This window comes from Ursus americanus, chromosome 3 (genome assembly GCF_024610735.1).
Source record: "Ursus americanus isolate L20-20 chromosome 3, mUrsAme1.1.p, whole genome shotgun sequence".
In the NCBI taxonomy this organism is placed as follows: Eukaryota; Metazoa; Chordata; class Mammalia; order Carnivora; family Ursidae; genus Ursus; species Ursus americanus.
In genome coordinates this window covers 64422024-64437167 of record NC_142129.1, presented here as the reverse complement: position 1 = coordinate 64437167, position 15144 = coordinate 64422024, and the positions used below count along the sequence as shown (strand labels likewise).

The following is a 15144-nucleotide window of genomic DNA, read 5'->3' as shown; positions in this document are numbered from 1 at the left end:
GGAGGTAATTTTAGCTGCTAAGCTTATATTAAATTCATTTCATAATAGTCACGTTTGATATTATCCACAACCCCCTCTCTCATCATTCTGGTGAATGAGCGGTGACTCAAGCGATCACATCCACTTACTTTAATTCCTTGTAATCCGTAGCCAGGGGCTCCAGGAGGGCCAGGCAAGCCTTTCTGCCCAATATCTCCCTGTCGGAAGACGGAGAGAATTTGAAGAGAAGTATGAGAAGATTTAGGACGAAACGATGTATTACTGCTCTTGGCTTCCTTCTTACTTAGGTCCGATCAGGACCTAATCTATGTGCCCCATGAAGCTGTATCATACCTTACATAAAGCAGGGTTTTCCCCAAATATTCAGCCACAGAGCCCTTGAAAAATCTTATGCATAATCCAAATATAAGTGAAAAGGCAAAGCAGAGCTGCTTGGCCTAAGAGGAAAGGTTGGCCTGGTGGCCCTGTCTGCTTGGGCTCTTCTAGCTGCCCCCCACCAACGCCTAGAACACCAAGGGTGTGAAGACCACTCCCACACAATTCTGTGTGGCCTCTACTGTGTTTCTCCATTTCTATATGGAGTGCTATTCACGGGGGTTGCAGTGAAAGGTTTAGTGGATCAGTCTTGAGTTTTTAAGAAAATAGGTAAATGAAGCAGAAAGTACCTCATTTCCGGTATGTGTTTTCTACAGCATGAGTGAACTCCATGCTTCTTGAGGACAGACTTCTGTGGTCAAATGAGATTGGAAAATGTTCTACACATGGGCATGCCTCTCCTTGGAGATCCCTAGTGCCTACAGGCCTACCTGGTTTCCTTGTGCGTCACTTAGGCTTCCCAGATACTGCTTTTTCTCAGATCGAAGGTTTGTGGCCACGCCGTGTTAAGCAAGTATATCCATGCCATTTTTCCAACAGCATTTGCTCACTCCCTGTCTCTGTGTAACATTCTGGTAATTCTCACAATATTTCAGGCTTTTTCATGATTATTTTTCTAATGGTGACCTCTGATCAGTGATCTTTGATGTTACTATCGTAATTGTTTCAGGGCACCATTAACCGCACCCCTTTCAGATAACAAACTTAATCTACAAACATCGTGTTCTGATTCTTCCACCAACTGGGGCATTCCCTGTCTCCCTCCTCTCAGACCTCCCTATTCCTTGAGACACAACAACAGTGAAATAAGACTAACTAATAACCCTACAATGTCCTCTAAGTGTTCGAGTGAAAGGAAGAGTCACACATTTCTCACTTTAAATAAAAAGCTAGAAGTGATTAAGCTTAGTGAGGAAGCCATGTCAAAAGCCAAGATAGGCCAAAAGCTAGGCCTCTTGCACTGAACAGTTAACCAAGTTGTGAAAGCAAAGGAAAAGTTCTTGAAGGAAATGAAAAGTGCTACTCCGGCGAACTCACGAAGGATAAGAAAGCAGAACAGCCTTACTGCTGATATGAAGAACGTTTTAGTGGTCTCAGTAGATCAAACCAGCCGTAACTTTCCCTTAAGCCAAAGCCTAATCCAGAGCAAGGCCCTTACTCTCTTCAATTTTATGAAGACTGGGAGAGGTGAGGAAGCTACAGAAGCAGGTTTGAAGCTAGCAGAGTTTGGCTCATGAGGAAAGAAATCTTCTCCGTAACATAAAAGTACAAGGTGAACAGCAGGTGCTGATAAAGGTGTCCAGAAGATCTAGGTCAGAGAGTAAACGAAGGGGGCTGCCCTAAACAACAGACTGTCAGTGTAGATGAAACAGCTTCATATTGGAAGAAGACGCCATCTAGGACTTTCATAGCTAGAAAGAAGTCAATGGCTGGCTTCAAAGCTGCAAAGGACAGGCTGACCATCTTGTTAGGGCCGGATGCAGCTGGTGACTTTAAGTTGAAGCCAGTGCGCATTTACCAGTTCATAAATCCGGGGGCCCTTAAGAATTATGCCAAATCTACTTGGCTTATGTTCTATAAAGAGAACAGCAAAGCCCAGATGATAGCACATCTGTTTACAACATGGTTTACTGAATATTTTAAACCTACTGTTGAGACTTACTGCTCAGAAAAAAAGATTATTTTCAAAATATCAACAATGCACATGGTCACCCAAGAGCTCTTGGTGGAGAAGGACGACGAGATTAATGTCATGCCTGCTAACACAGCATCCATTTGTAGCCCATGGATCAAAGAGTAATTCCGATTTTCAAGTCTTACTTAAGAAATATATTTCATAAGAAATGTGAAGAATTATTGAAATGACAACAAAGAATTTAGAATATTACATAAACTTAGTTGATAAAGCAGTGGCAGGATTTGAGAGGAACAACCCCAATTTTGAAAGAAGTTCTATTCTGGGTAAAATGCTATCTAACGGATGCCGCAAAGAAATCATTTGTGAAAGGAAAAGTAAACCAAGGTGGCAAACTTCACTGTGGTCTTATGTTCAGAAAATGCCACAGCCACCCCAACCCCCAACAGTCACCACCTTCGTCAGTCAGCAGCCATCCACATGGAGGCAAGACCCCCCAATGGCAAAAAGATGACAGCTTGCTGACAAGTCGGATGATGGTTGGCATTTTTAACCAGAAGGTGATTTTAAGTAAGGTATACTCATTAGGGGGTTTTTTGTTTTTGTTGTTTTGTTGTTTTTTTTTTTTTTAAAGATTTGTTTATTTATTTATTTGACAGAGAGAGCACAAGTAGGCAGAGCGGCAGGCAGAGGGAGAGGGAGAAGCAGGCTCTCCACTGAGCAGGGAGCCCAACACAGGGCTCGATCCCAAGATCATGACCTGAGCCGAAGGCAGATGCTTAACTAAGGCACCCAGGCACCCCTATTTATTGGCTTTTTTTAGACATAATTCTATTGCACCTTTAATAGACTAGAATATAATGGTAACATAATTTTATATGCACTGAGAAACCAAAAAATTCATTGGACTCTCTCTTGTGGTATTTACTTTATTGTGGTAGTCTGGACCTGAACCTGCAATGTCTCCAAGGTATGCCCATAGAAATATATATTTAAGCCTCTAAGAAGTCCCACAATAGATTCGTGTAACTTTGTTTATTTCAAAAGTTCCCTAATTAACATTTGGTGGAACAGGCTTTGAGAAAGTTACTGCGTAAGTCAGCCTTTTTTCTTTCCACTACAGAAAAAAAAGCTTTATTTTTTTTCTAATGGTAAGAGGAACACCTGCTCATTGAAAAAAAAATTTTTAAACAGAAATAAAGATGACCACAATGAAGAAAAAACAGATCCTTCTTTCCACCACCCAGTGATAACTACTAACATCTTGGGAGTATCTTCATCCATGTAAAGTGACCCAGACAGTTAAGAAAGCACCCACTGCCAAAATGAAGTCGATGGACCAAAAAAGATAAACTAAGAATCTTGGTGACTCGGGGATCCTCAGTAAGATCTTTGACTCATAGGGAGGGCCTTTTCCTGTCCTCTCTGATAACGGGGCTCTAATTCACTTCTGTGCATTTTGGTCATGAGCATACGTATCTGAAATTTGAATTTGTAACGAGTGGCTCATTGACACCCATTTTCCCTCTGAACATGCCTGATACTTCTTTATTTTAGTTTTTGAACAAATCCAAGAATTATTTGTTGAGCATGTGAACCAGCAGTGAAAACAGGGCTTCTGAAGCTCTGCACTACTCCCGCCTTGAGCTGGAGAGCTCTTCATGATGGCGGCTGTCCTGCGCACCTTAGAATGTTAGCAGCCCTGGCCCCTTCCCACTAGATGCTGGTGGCCCTCCTCCCCCTGTTGTGACACCCAAAAATGATTCCAGACATCGCCAAACGTCCCCCGGGGGCAAACCAGGGAGGCTAAGATCTCCTTCACTGAAAAACACTGGATTATAAGAAGGAAAGGATGAATAATCACCAGATTGGAGATGACAGAAGAGAGAAATAGAAATAAGAGCAAAGGAAGCCCAAGGAACTTTCTCTCACCTTCCATGGGGACAATATATTTAGACCCTTGCCGTGAGGCCCTGACGGAGTGGACTATGCACACCTAACACAAGAGATAGTTTAGCGTGCATTCTGTTAAAAGGCCCGCTGAGGCGCCTCTGACCAGAGTAAAAACGTGCTCCTTAATGATGGCACGGCCTCTAAGAAACCTGGAAATATTTTGAGCATTTTGCAACTGCTTTCTTAACAGACACTTTCTAATTCTATAAATGGCTTTATGCACTTAAATGATCTATTTTACTGAAAGCTACATAATATGAGAAAATATGACTTTTCATCAGCTCTCAAGAAAAAATAAGTCAACACTAAAATAAACCTTTGCTATGAAGTTAATGCTCACTTGGTTAGCACGGATGGTACCTGATCTTCACACAGCACAGACTTCAGACTCACCTTGGGCCCTTGGGTTCCTATGCCCCGAGGCCCAGCGGGGCCTGGGGGGCCTCTGACACCAGGCTCTCCCTGAAAAGACACAATGAACACAATGAATGACAAATTAGTGATTTTTTTTTAAAGATTTTATTTATTTGAGAGAGAGCGAGAGTAAGGGAAAAACAGACTCCATGTTGAACAGTAAGCTCGAGTGGGGCTGGATACCAGGACCCTGGGATCATGATCTGAGCCTAAGGCAGACGTTTAAACGACTGAGCCACCCAGGCCCCTGACAAGTTAGTGATTTAAAACAAACAACAACAACAACAAAAACCTTTATGTTGTATAGTTTATATTAAATGTCATATTTCATATTAAAAATTTTATACAAACTTTCATATATAAAATGTATTTTAAAACCCAAACCCTGGAATTTGATTAAGATATTGAGCCCTTTCCTCCCAGATCACTTTCCTATACTTGACAAAGGGAGTGTTATCGCACTTTGTTTTCATTTCTTTTTGCCATTTAAGTAATCTCCCAGCCAACTGTTATGGGTCCATTTCAAAGCAATCAAGTCACTTAACTTCTGACAACCTTAAAAGGTACTTTTTTCAGAACTCCCTTTGCTGGAATTTGGGAAAGTGCCACCATTGTGAGTGCAGGGAGAAAGAAGAGACAAGAATAAAAAGAAACCATTGAAAGCTCCAACCCCATCCTGAACCAGCTGCTCTTACTATCTCATGCAACAAAAATTATGCTATTTGGGGTTGAGGATGAACTTTGTGATACTTCTGCCCTAAAAGTAGTCGCTGCTACAGGATAAGCTCTATACACCCTTTCCAGATTCCCCAAAGCCTTTTAGGACAGGCAAGTAGCCCAGAAAAGCGGTAGGGCCTGATTAGGTTAGCTCAGGCCCTGTGGTTAGATCTATGTGAGATGTGGATGACAGGAAGAAGCAGAGAAACGAAAATCTCTTCATTAGCCACCTTCTCTGTACCCAGAACTATGCTGTGCATGTCCATATAGGCTATTGGGTGTAATTTAGTACTCACAACAACCCTATGTTCTAGCAGTGACTAACTCACCTAATATCTCTGAACCACAGTACATTCATCAGATATATACAAAATCATACTTACATTTCCTGGGGATGACAGTGAATAGGACAAAGAATGTGAGTGTCTCTATCACCATGTCTATCAAATGTCTAGACACTGTGATAGAGACACACAATCTATTGTATTGTGACCACGACCGCGTAATACACAATACGTAAACACAATGGTTTACCCAGAACCATTCGATGTTTTATGAAAAATAATTGTCTTCTTTGCCTGGGTACTGTGAACCCCACCCCAGATACAGTGGCTCCCTCTCTTGTGCCATTTTGTCTATCTAGCTGAGTAGGCACTTGGGAAATATTAACTCCTCACCCCAGCTGGGCTTTTGGGTTATTTAAAGACTTATTTATTTATTTTAGAGAAAGAGAAAGCAGGAGTGGGAGGGACAGAAGGAGGAGAGACTCTCAAGCAGACTCCATGCTGAGCATAGAGCCCAACATGGGGCTCGATCCCAGGACCCTGAGATCATGACCTAAGCTAAAACGAAGAGTCAGACGCTCAACTGACTGAGCCACCCAGGCGGTCCACCCCAGCTGTTTCATTTAAGAGGGAGCTAAAGTTAGTCTAAAGCTGGACAGCTATTGAAAAGCAGGACTAGGAGGATGTGGGGAAGGAGGAACCCTCATAAGCTGCTGGTACAGACAGTTTGGAAAACAGTTTGGCAGGTTTTTTTTTTTTTAAGATTTTATTTACTTATTTGACAGAGAGAGAGGCAGCGAGAGAGGGAACACCAGCAGGGGGAGTGGGAGAGGGAGAAGCAGGCTTCCCGCCGAGCAGGGAGTCTGATGCTGGGCTGGATTCCAGGACCCTGGGATCATGACCTGAACCGAAGACAGATGCTTAACGGCTGAGCCACTCAGGCGCCCCAGTTTGGCAGTTTCTTAAAGAGTTCAACATCGATTTACGGTATACTCGCAATTTCACTCCTGTACGCAAGGGAAATGAAAACGTGTGTCCACACAAAGACTTACACATGAATGCTCTTAGCAGAATTATTCAGAATAGCTAAAACCTAGAAACAACTTAAATGCCCATTAACTGAAAAATGGATAGACAAAAGGTGGTGTACTCAGCGATGAAAAGGAACAGACTACAGCTACAAGCCACAACACGGATGAGCCTCAGAAGCGCTACTCTCAATGAAAGGAGCCAGGTCTGCGAGCCCACATATTGTTTGATTCCATTTGTATGAAATGTCCGGAAAAGGCACTTCTATAGAGGCAGAAAGTAAGTTCATGATTGCCTGGGACCAGGAACAGGAACTAGGACAGGATTAACTGTAAATGGGTGTAAGGGATTTTACTGGGGGAAGAAAATGTTCTACAACTGATTTATGGTGAGGCCGTTCAACTTGCTAAATTTCCTTTAAAAATCACTAAAATATATACTTGGAGTGGGTGAGTTCTAGGGTATATAAAATATGCCTCAATAAAATATAAAAGAAAAAAAAGAAAGAAACCAAAGGCAGGCTTTGAAGCTAAATCTCCCAAGCTCTTTGCCTGAGGTCCTGTTTCATCCATGTTCTGTTAGGAGCGAAATAGCTTCTAGAATGCAACAGTGCAAAAATCATGGATTATAAGAAATGATGAAGTTGTTTATCTAGCAAAACAGCCCATCCTTACTTTACTTTCTACTTATAAATCCTAAAGAGAAAACAAGGCCTTAAAAGAAAAGGAAAAGGTTTAAACTTTGATTACTGACTTAATTCTTTTAATCTCTCATTTTCATAATTACCGATTTCCCTTGTGCCTGCAAGCCACTTTTGTGATTCTGGTTTCCTGTCTCCATCACTTCCACGTAGTACATAGCTGCTTTTGTGACCACAGGTACTATTTATCTCTCTAACACCGCTCTCTTTCTGATTCCCAACTTTGAGTGACCCCAAGTTTCTCCCAGCTTACATGATCACTCCTATATCCCGAGCTCCAAGTAGAGAACATGACGAGTCCTGGGCTACATACATTTCTGTTGTCTCTCCTTTCTTAAGCCTCTTTACTCAAGATACGCCTTTAGAGGGAGTATCTGTAAGTTCCCTGGGGGAGAGTCTCCAGCTAGCCCTGACTGATTCACACACTTGCTGCATTTTGACGCCCACCAGCAAAATAGGTAAGCATAGTTCAATAGATTTTACCCAGAACCATTCCATGTTTTATCAAAAATAATTGTCTTCCTTGTATGGTTACCATGAACCCCACCCCAGATACAATGGCTCGCTCTTGTGCTTCTAGTCACCTCTGCCCTTCCGTGGTGAGGTTGGAAGCCAGGTCCGCAGCCCGATGTGGCGCGACGGGGAGTACACAGCCCACCTGGAAAGCCTTCTGCTAAGAGGAACAGACCCTGTATCTGAGCAAGTCTCTAAATCGAACAACCAGAGGATGTAGAAACACGTTAACACCATAAGAATAGCATCGACAAGACCGTCAGGGTCAAGGAACTCATCCACACAGAAAGCACCAGGGAAAACAAAGGATGACTGACCTTTGATTAAAAGAGATGAAGAGCATCTCAGTTGAATGCAGCGTGTGGGCGTCATTTAGATCCCAATTCAGAAAAAGTCTGTAAGACAAGCTGGCAAATTTGAACACTGGATATTGGATGATACTAAGAAATTATTAATGCTTTTTAAGTTTGCTAATGGTACTGCAGTTAGGTTTTTAAAAAGAGCTTTTATATTTGAGAGACAAATGCTAAACCTTTATATGGGAGATGTCTGGGATTTGCTTCAGAGGAATGCAGTGGGAGAGGGGGAAGAGGAAAATAGAAGAAGATGGACCACATACTGATAATTGTTCAAGTGTGATGAGTAAATGGGAGTTCATTTTACTAGCCTTTCTACTTCTACATGCACTTAATAATTTTCATAATAAAATGTTTTAATAGTATTTTTTTAAACCCACGAACACTATCCAATAAAAACCTCACCTGTAAAGGTGAGGAAAGTTGCCATGATGTTCACCATTAACAAGGAGAAGAATACAAGATTTTAAAGATAGAAAGATGGGCAAAGGATGAAAGCACACAAGTGGACTTGGTATCATTAGAACTTACATGTCTTTCATGCATTCTTGGTATGTCCCAAATGTTACACGCCTCTTAAAAATTAAGAATATGGACACAAAGTAGGAGATTTTTTTATTGAGTAATATTTCTTTTAAGAAAGAATTCAACTCTACAATTCATGATATTTTTCTTGGGATGATTTTAGTTAAAACTTCCTTCTCAATTAGTATTAATACACAGATACACACACACACACACACACACACACACTGAGCCCAGATGGGAAAGCAAGCGGGAAAAACAGTTGAAATAAATTATGAGTATATTTTAGGCCAGCCTTGTCCTTGTTCATTATTGCTACTCATTCTCTCTCTTACTCAGTTTCCCTCTCATCATGTAGGAGTGTCTGAAGGCTGAGTGCAGACCTTATGGACACCTTATTGCCTTTTCTATCCTTGAACCTTGGCCAATGAACATTGATGGCATGATTCCCACATCACCTGTGGTGCTACAGTGTTTCCTTCATATAAGCTGTCCACTTTACCCATATAATTGTTGACATATAACTGGGTTTTATCTATCCAAATAATCTTTTGACCTAGGTAAATAAACTCTGATATATGCATTTATTTATCGGAAAGACTTTAAACCACATCTCAGCTTAACGTATTCTGCAGATGTTACAGTTGGTCTATAACATGGTTTTAGGGCTGTTCCTCGGTGTTTCTGTACCATACTTTTTAATACGTGGGAATATCAGGACTTAATGAGCTATGGAATCCACAGAGACACTGTCTCTCTACTGTGGTGCAGTCTTGAAGATGTATCATGTCTTTTGTTCCACGGGCCATATGCCCATACAAGGCCACCACACTGGGTGAAGGTATACAAGAGGAACATGGTCCCGACTCACCTGAGCATTTGCTAGCGCCCGGTCTGCCACAGTGCAGCACCAGAGGGACCTACGAAGTGCGTTCACCATGACACTTTCAGACATTTGGTTTTATCGTCAGTGGATGGCGTGACGATCGCAAGTAAAAGGAATTAAGACAGGCCCTTGCACAGCTGGACTTAGCTTCCCACGCAGGAGCTGAGAGTTTCTGGAGCCTGCAGAGGGAGCCCTTGCATTGGGAGACAGTCACCAGCCCTGACCGCCAATTCTGGAGTTGCCATTTTTGACTGTATCCATCAATTTCATAAGACCACACAGCCTGATTCCTACCCCAACCCCTCACAAAGCAAACAAACAGAACTATTTAGATTGCCCAGAGCTTCCTCTTGGCCCACAAAAGGAATTCTAGACTTAAGATACTCCCAATTTTCACAGGAAATGGCCAACTTTAGAACTAACTACCTGCGGTACTCATATATGTGAATTTAACAAATGATTCAGTGAAGGTTCTACCTAGACCATAACCTTGCACCTTTAAAATCCTACATAATCTTATGATGGTCCTGGTAATCATTCATTGATTAATACCACAAATTTCACTTTTTAAAAGAAAGGAAAAGAAACCAAACACACTATCACATTCATTCTCTTTTTCTCATTGGTAAACCTTTGGTTAACATCAAAATTATCATAATTAATAATAAAATAATGAATACTTATTAAATTTATTATACAGCAGGTACTTTTCATTCATTATCTGATCCTATCAGCATCAACTTACTCCATTTTATAGATAAGGAAATTGAGACTTCCAGATAAGGATACATGATTTCCCAAAAACCATGCAGCCAGGAGCAATTCAAACCCAGGTCGGACTCCAGAGCCCATCTCCCTTCTTGGTATTGGCTGCAGGGAAATGCAAAATGCTAATGTCTCCACGGACTTTCTTCTAGCTACCATTTAATGCAAAGACCGTGGGTCTGTGGCTGTGAGAGTCCTTTTCCTACATTCCGTCAGTCACGCTCTCTCAAGGAGAAGAAGGAAAACATCCTCATGACAAGATCCCTGAGAGGCCCTCACTACCTGCACAGTGCCCTGCTGTCTAAGGCTTGACTCTCCATTTCCCCATCATTGCCACTGCTCAGTTTTGTGGTTTACCCCAATGTTTTACTTAGTCTCATTCCAGATCTTTCCCAAAACCAATTCTTATTTTCTCTGTGTATCTATACTGCAACGTACTTGATTTGGTACAGTAACGCATGCTGTGATGACTACTACGACTTAAGCGTGTTAGAATTCATTAAAATGTTTTATAGACATTATTGCATTAATTTCTCAGAACAACGGTGTGAGGTAGGCATCATTATTCCAGACCACTGATGAGGAGGCTAAGTCCCAGGGAGAGTAAGTAACTTGGTGAGGTCACATAGCTGGTAAATAACAGAGGTCCGAGTAGAGCAGTGAAAATGAAACAACCTATTATGCCTTCTGAGTTTTACAAGATTTAAATACAACATTTGAGAAGACAGTGCTCCTTGAGACAAAGCAGCCTAATAAGACTGTGTCCTCCTACCCCCACCACACCTGTAGACAAGGCTCTAATCACTGCTTTGCCCTTGGTCTATGCCTGTTAGGTCCCTGTCACTCTTTGAGAGGATGGTGGAAGCAGGTTACAGTTGTTTTAAAAGGGATTTCATGCTTTTCTACTTGGGGGACAATGAAAAGCAAATTGAATTCACTGTGAAAAGAATAAATTTCTTAAAATTTTTCCAAGGAATAGTACTCAAGATTCTACTAAATGATGAAACCAGGGAATGACTGAATTTCAACTAAGTCATAAGTCAAAGTGATGATTAGCAACTGCCTCATGTTTCTTCCTTTCTGGCTTTTAAATAAAATTAAGATCTAACTACGAAGTCTCCAGCTACCACGAGCATAAGCGCGGCTCTGAAATGGGTTCTGTAATGCACTGGTCTAGGAACTCTGCCGCCCCTCCCCGTGGCTGCCAGGATGCCGATGGAAACTCAGCTTACTGTCGGCTTCTCAGTAGACAACCTGATACTGACAATGCGTTATTGGTTGTGACTGCCCATTGTCATAGCACTCAGTCCCTGCTCACCGGCACCCTTTAATGTGAAAAGGGAGACAGGAACAGTTACCAGCACAATTATCAGGGAGATGTGAAAATAATGAAGAAGGTGTTGGAAAACAAGCACTCAGATCATGATAACATTTCCCTTAGCATATTTTCCCAGCTTTGAATTTAAAAATATTTAAAATAATTTCCATTCTTCCAATTAATTTCTCTCCTAAAACTTTAACATTCACCGCCAAGCAGCAGTGTCTCAGAGTCCACGATAATTTAAAAAATTGCTTTAGGATTGGGGGGGAGGATTTGTTGATTGTTTCTTTCTTTCTTTCTTTCTTTTTTTGATAGAGAATTAAGCTGATTTTATTTTTTTTTATAATTTTTATTTTGTTACATTAGTCACCATACAGTACATCCCCAGTGTTGATTGTTTCTTTTCTCAAAATCAACTCATCAAAGATGAACAAAAGATTCCCTTGTGCCAAGGTGCTGAGAATCTCATTGGAGAGGGAGAGAGTCTTTCTTGTTTAGCTGCATTAGGAATCTTGAAAATAGAAATACTGATGTCCCTAATGACAGAAGAGAAGGCTCTTTTGTAATGATATTCAATATAATTTCCCACAGGGGGAGAGCCCCTCTAGTCTGAATGACTAAAAATGAAAATGTGTTGATGGTGATTTGGGTGGCCAGTGCTAAGAGGATTTAGCGTGTGTCTCCAGGGCTGAAGGGAGCGGAGGTATGTATGTACTGCTAGGGAGAGAGATGCAGAGCTAGGAAAACAGGAAGGTGGGATGAAAGCAGCCTTGAAGGTCACAAGACAGACAGGAAAATAGCTCTGATTTTAAAAAACATGCATGGAACTGAATTGGGGGATAACCTTGAAAAGTCACCTAGTCAAGTTTTCCTGGTCTTGAATGTGACCTTTTCTGAAATCTAAAGGTCAAGTTGCCTGGCATTTCAACTTGATAGGGCTCTGGCTCTAATTAGTCCTGGTTTTAAGCTGATTGTCCTGCCTGTCACATTATGGGAGGTGGGTTTCTTCCACTCCAGCTTGGAGTCGCAGACCCTTAACGTCACTGTCATGAAGTCTGTATCCAAGGCCAGCCCTCCTTGTCAGAGACTGTTCAAACTGGAATTTCTTGTCCAGTCCATGTCCACCAACGGAATGCACAAATTCCTAACGCAGCTCTGTGTGAATCGCTCCTCTGTTCTGCCATGGCCTGTTGGTGGTGTGCACATATGTGAGCCATTGCAGAGAACAGAGGGGCAATTCAAATGCTGGGAACATTTTTAGAATAATGATACTCGGTGGAATTTCACAGAGCTTTGCATTTTAAGTTATGACTATGGGCCACTTTTGTCAAATAAAGCATGTATTTACAATATTCAAACATTTAAAGCTTTTCAAAAGTGTTTAACTCTTTTGGGGTTGGATTTGTGCTTCTCGTTAATGTTTACATAATTTAAGTTTGGACAATGGGAAAACTAGGCTGGAAAGACAAACAATCTCTCTGTACACTAACTGATGCCGAGGTATCTGGAAGATAGCTTTGAAGATGAAGCATCTGCAGATCAGGGCGAGCGAGTCTCTCTGCTCTGATTTATTCATTCATTTCATTTGCATTTATTCATCCATATTCACAGTCTCCCTCTTATACACAAATACAATATAGTATCAACACTGTTTCTATCGTAAAGGGGCAAGGTGTTCAGGCTTTCTGCTTCCTGATTTCCTGACCTATAGAGCAAGGGAGGAGTTTAAAATGCGATGATATTCTGGAAATATTTTGGTAGTATATAATGTCTGTTGACATAGTATACAATAATAATAGCAACAACCCAACATATCCTTTCTGCCCAGAGATTGTATTCCAACCATTTGATGGTGAAGAGGTCCCTTGAGAGCCCTAACAGGCAAGTTAGAGTCCCTCTGTGCAAGGGCTGGCCCCATTTCATCTGCTCCAAAGCTTTAGGGAAGGAATGGCTTCTTCTCTTTTGAACTAGCACACCCAAGGGGGCTAAAAGAACTGAGAGAGGTGCATGGCAGGATGCACCTGCCCTTCTGAAGCTCAGGAGAGCTACTCCTTACACGTCTCTTCTAGGAGGCCAAGGATAAACTCTTATCCTCAGCGATGTCCATGGAGCAGGCCCTGGGTCACATGCACCTCATTAGCCTTTGCAGGGGAAAATACCGGAGCAAAGAGTCAAGTGGGCCTCTCAAAGGCAGATGAGGGTCACATAATAATTGTTCCCAAATCACAAAGGATCCTTTTCGTCCGTAGGAGTTCAGTGAAAAAATACAGGCAGCACTAAATAAGATCCTTGAACTTGCCTTCCCCATCAACAAGCAAGTCTGGGTCCGGGGAACAGGGTGCTAGAGGAGTGCTTCCCACTCAGCAAGAAACCAAATTGTCAGTTTCTCTTCCAGGCACATTTCAAAAGCAGATTTAAAACTATATCTCCTATCTACTTGGAAGTGTAGCTTTTTTAAGAATTTTAGAAATCTTTCAGAAGCCCTTGTCAAAATTTGGATGCAATTCAAGGTAACTGTATATAGAAGTACTATAACCACTGATGTCATATGGAATTCTTCCACTTGGAAAAAAGCCAGAGAGCACTGCAAGGGTGCAAGATGTCAGGGACCGCTTCTGATAGGTTTTGAAACATAGAAGCTTTGATTCTAATGTCTGTGTCATATGCTAAACACATGTGCCCTTAACTAAATAGCACAAAGACCAACCATAAATTGTCAACCTTAATGGTTTCCTCATTTCAAAACACATTTGTTTTGTAACTTAATGCACTAAGGCCAATATTTTAAGGTGACTACACAGAGTTTAAATGAAAAACATATCAGATATATATGTCTATACAATTACACACACACACACACAATTTCTCTGTTACTTTAAGTCAGACTGAAAGGAGATGAATTTTGCACACACTTGAGACCAGTGCTTTTGCTACCATTGACACCTTTAGGTATTTTGAGGGTTTCACCTCCACTTTACCAAACCAGAAAGAGTAAATTAGGTGGAATTAAACTTTTCTAAATATCTCTCTTTCTTTACTTACACACGTGTGTGCATGTACGTGTGTGTGTGTGTGTGTTTCCAAAAGTTTTCTTCAGAGAAAAAGGCCACATAGAGACTTTAAGGCTTATACCAAAGAGGAGAGATGATAATGAAAGTTATTTAAAAGCTGATGTTTGGTTTTAGAATTTCCTTTATTTTCAAGTTTATGATCCAAGGTCTTTAATTCTAAGAGTAGCTCACACGATTTCCAAGATAACACATTTTCCCAGCATCTACAGGAAGAGGTCAAAGAGAAAAAGAAAAGGCAGCCAAGAGTGTGGTGGGGGAACAGGGAGACAGAGGTGGGTCCTGGGCAATATTCCCTCCTCCCCTCAGCCAGGACTGAGCTGTCAGCTGCTCCCTCCAGTCAGCCTCCCGTGTGGGCTACCAGAGATAATGAGTCTCCCTTAAGACATATCTCTGGCAACGTGTTGGTTGTTTCAAAAAGTAAAATAGGCAGCATAACATTTTGAAGGAACACGTTTTTTCTTGATTTTTTTCCCCCTAAAATCCATATGATAGCAAATGTGGGAGACTTTCGGAGAACACTGGTATATGGAATCATTTAGTAAATGTTTTAGTTTGTATGTTAAATAGCCTGACATAGTAGAATAGTCACAGGAAACAAA

At 41.4% G+C, this 15144-nt stretch overlaps 1 protein-coding gene across 2 annotated transcripts in view; it reads right to left on the bottom strand.

Annotated features, from left to right (window-relative positions):
- COL28A1 (collagen type XXVIII alpha 1 chain) overlaps positions 1-15144 on the bottom strand; it is a 158343-nt gene that overhangs the window by 57649 nt on the left and 85550 nt on the right. For both annotated transcript variants that reach the window (XM_045793658.2, XM_087861051.1), the window contains exons 26-27: positions 4358-4426; positions 129-197 (exon numbers count right to left, since the gene is read on the bottom strand). In XM_045793658.2, the coding sequence (XP_045649614.2) occupies positions 129-197; positions 4358-4426 (138 nt within the window). The remainder of the gene's footprint in view (positions 1-128; positions 198-4357; positions 4427-15144) is intronic.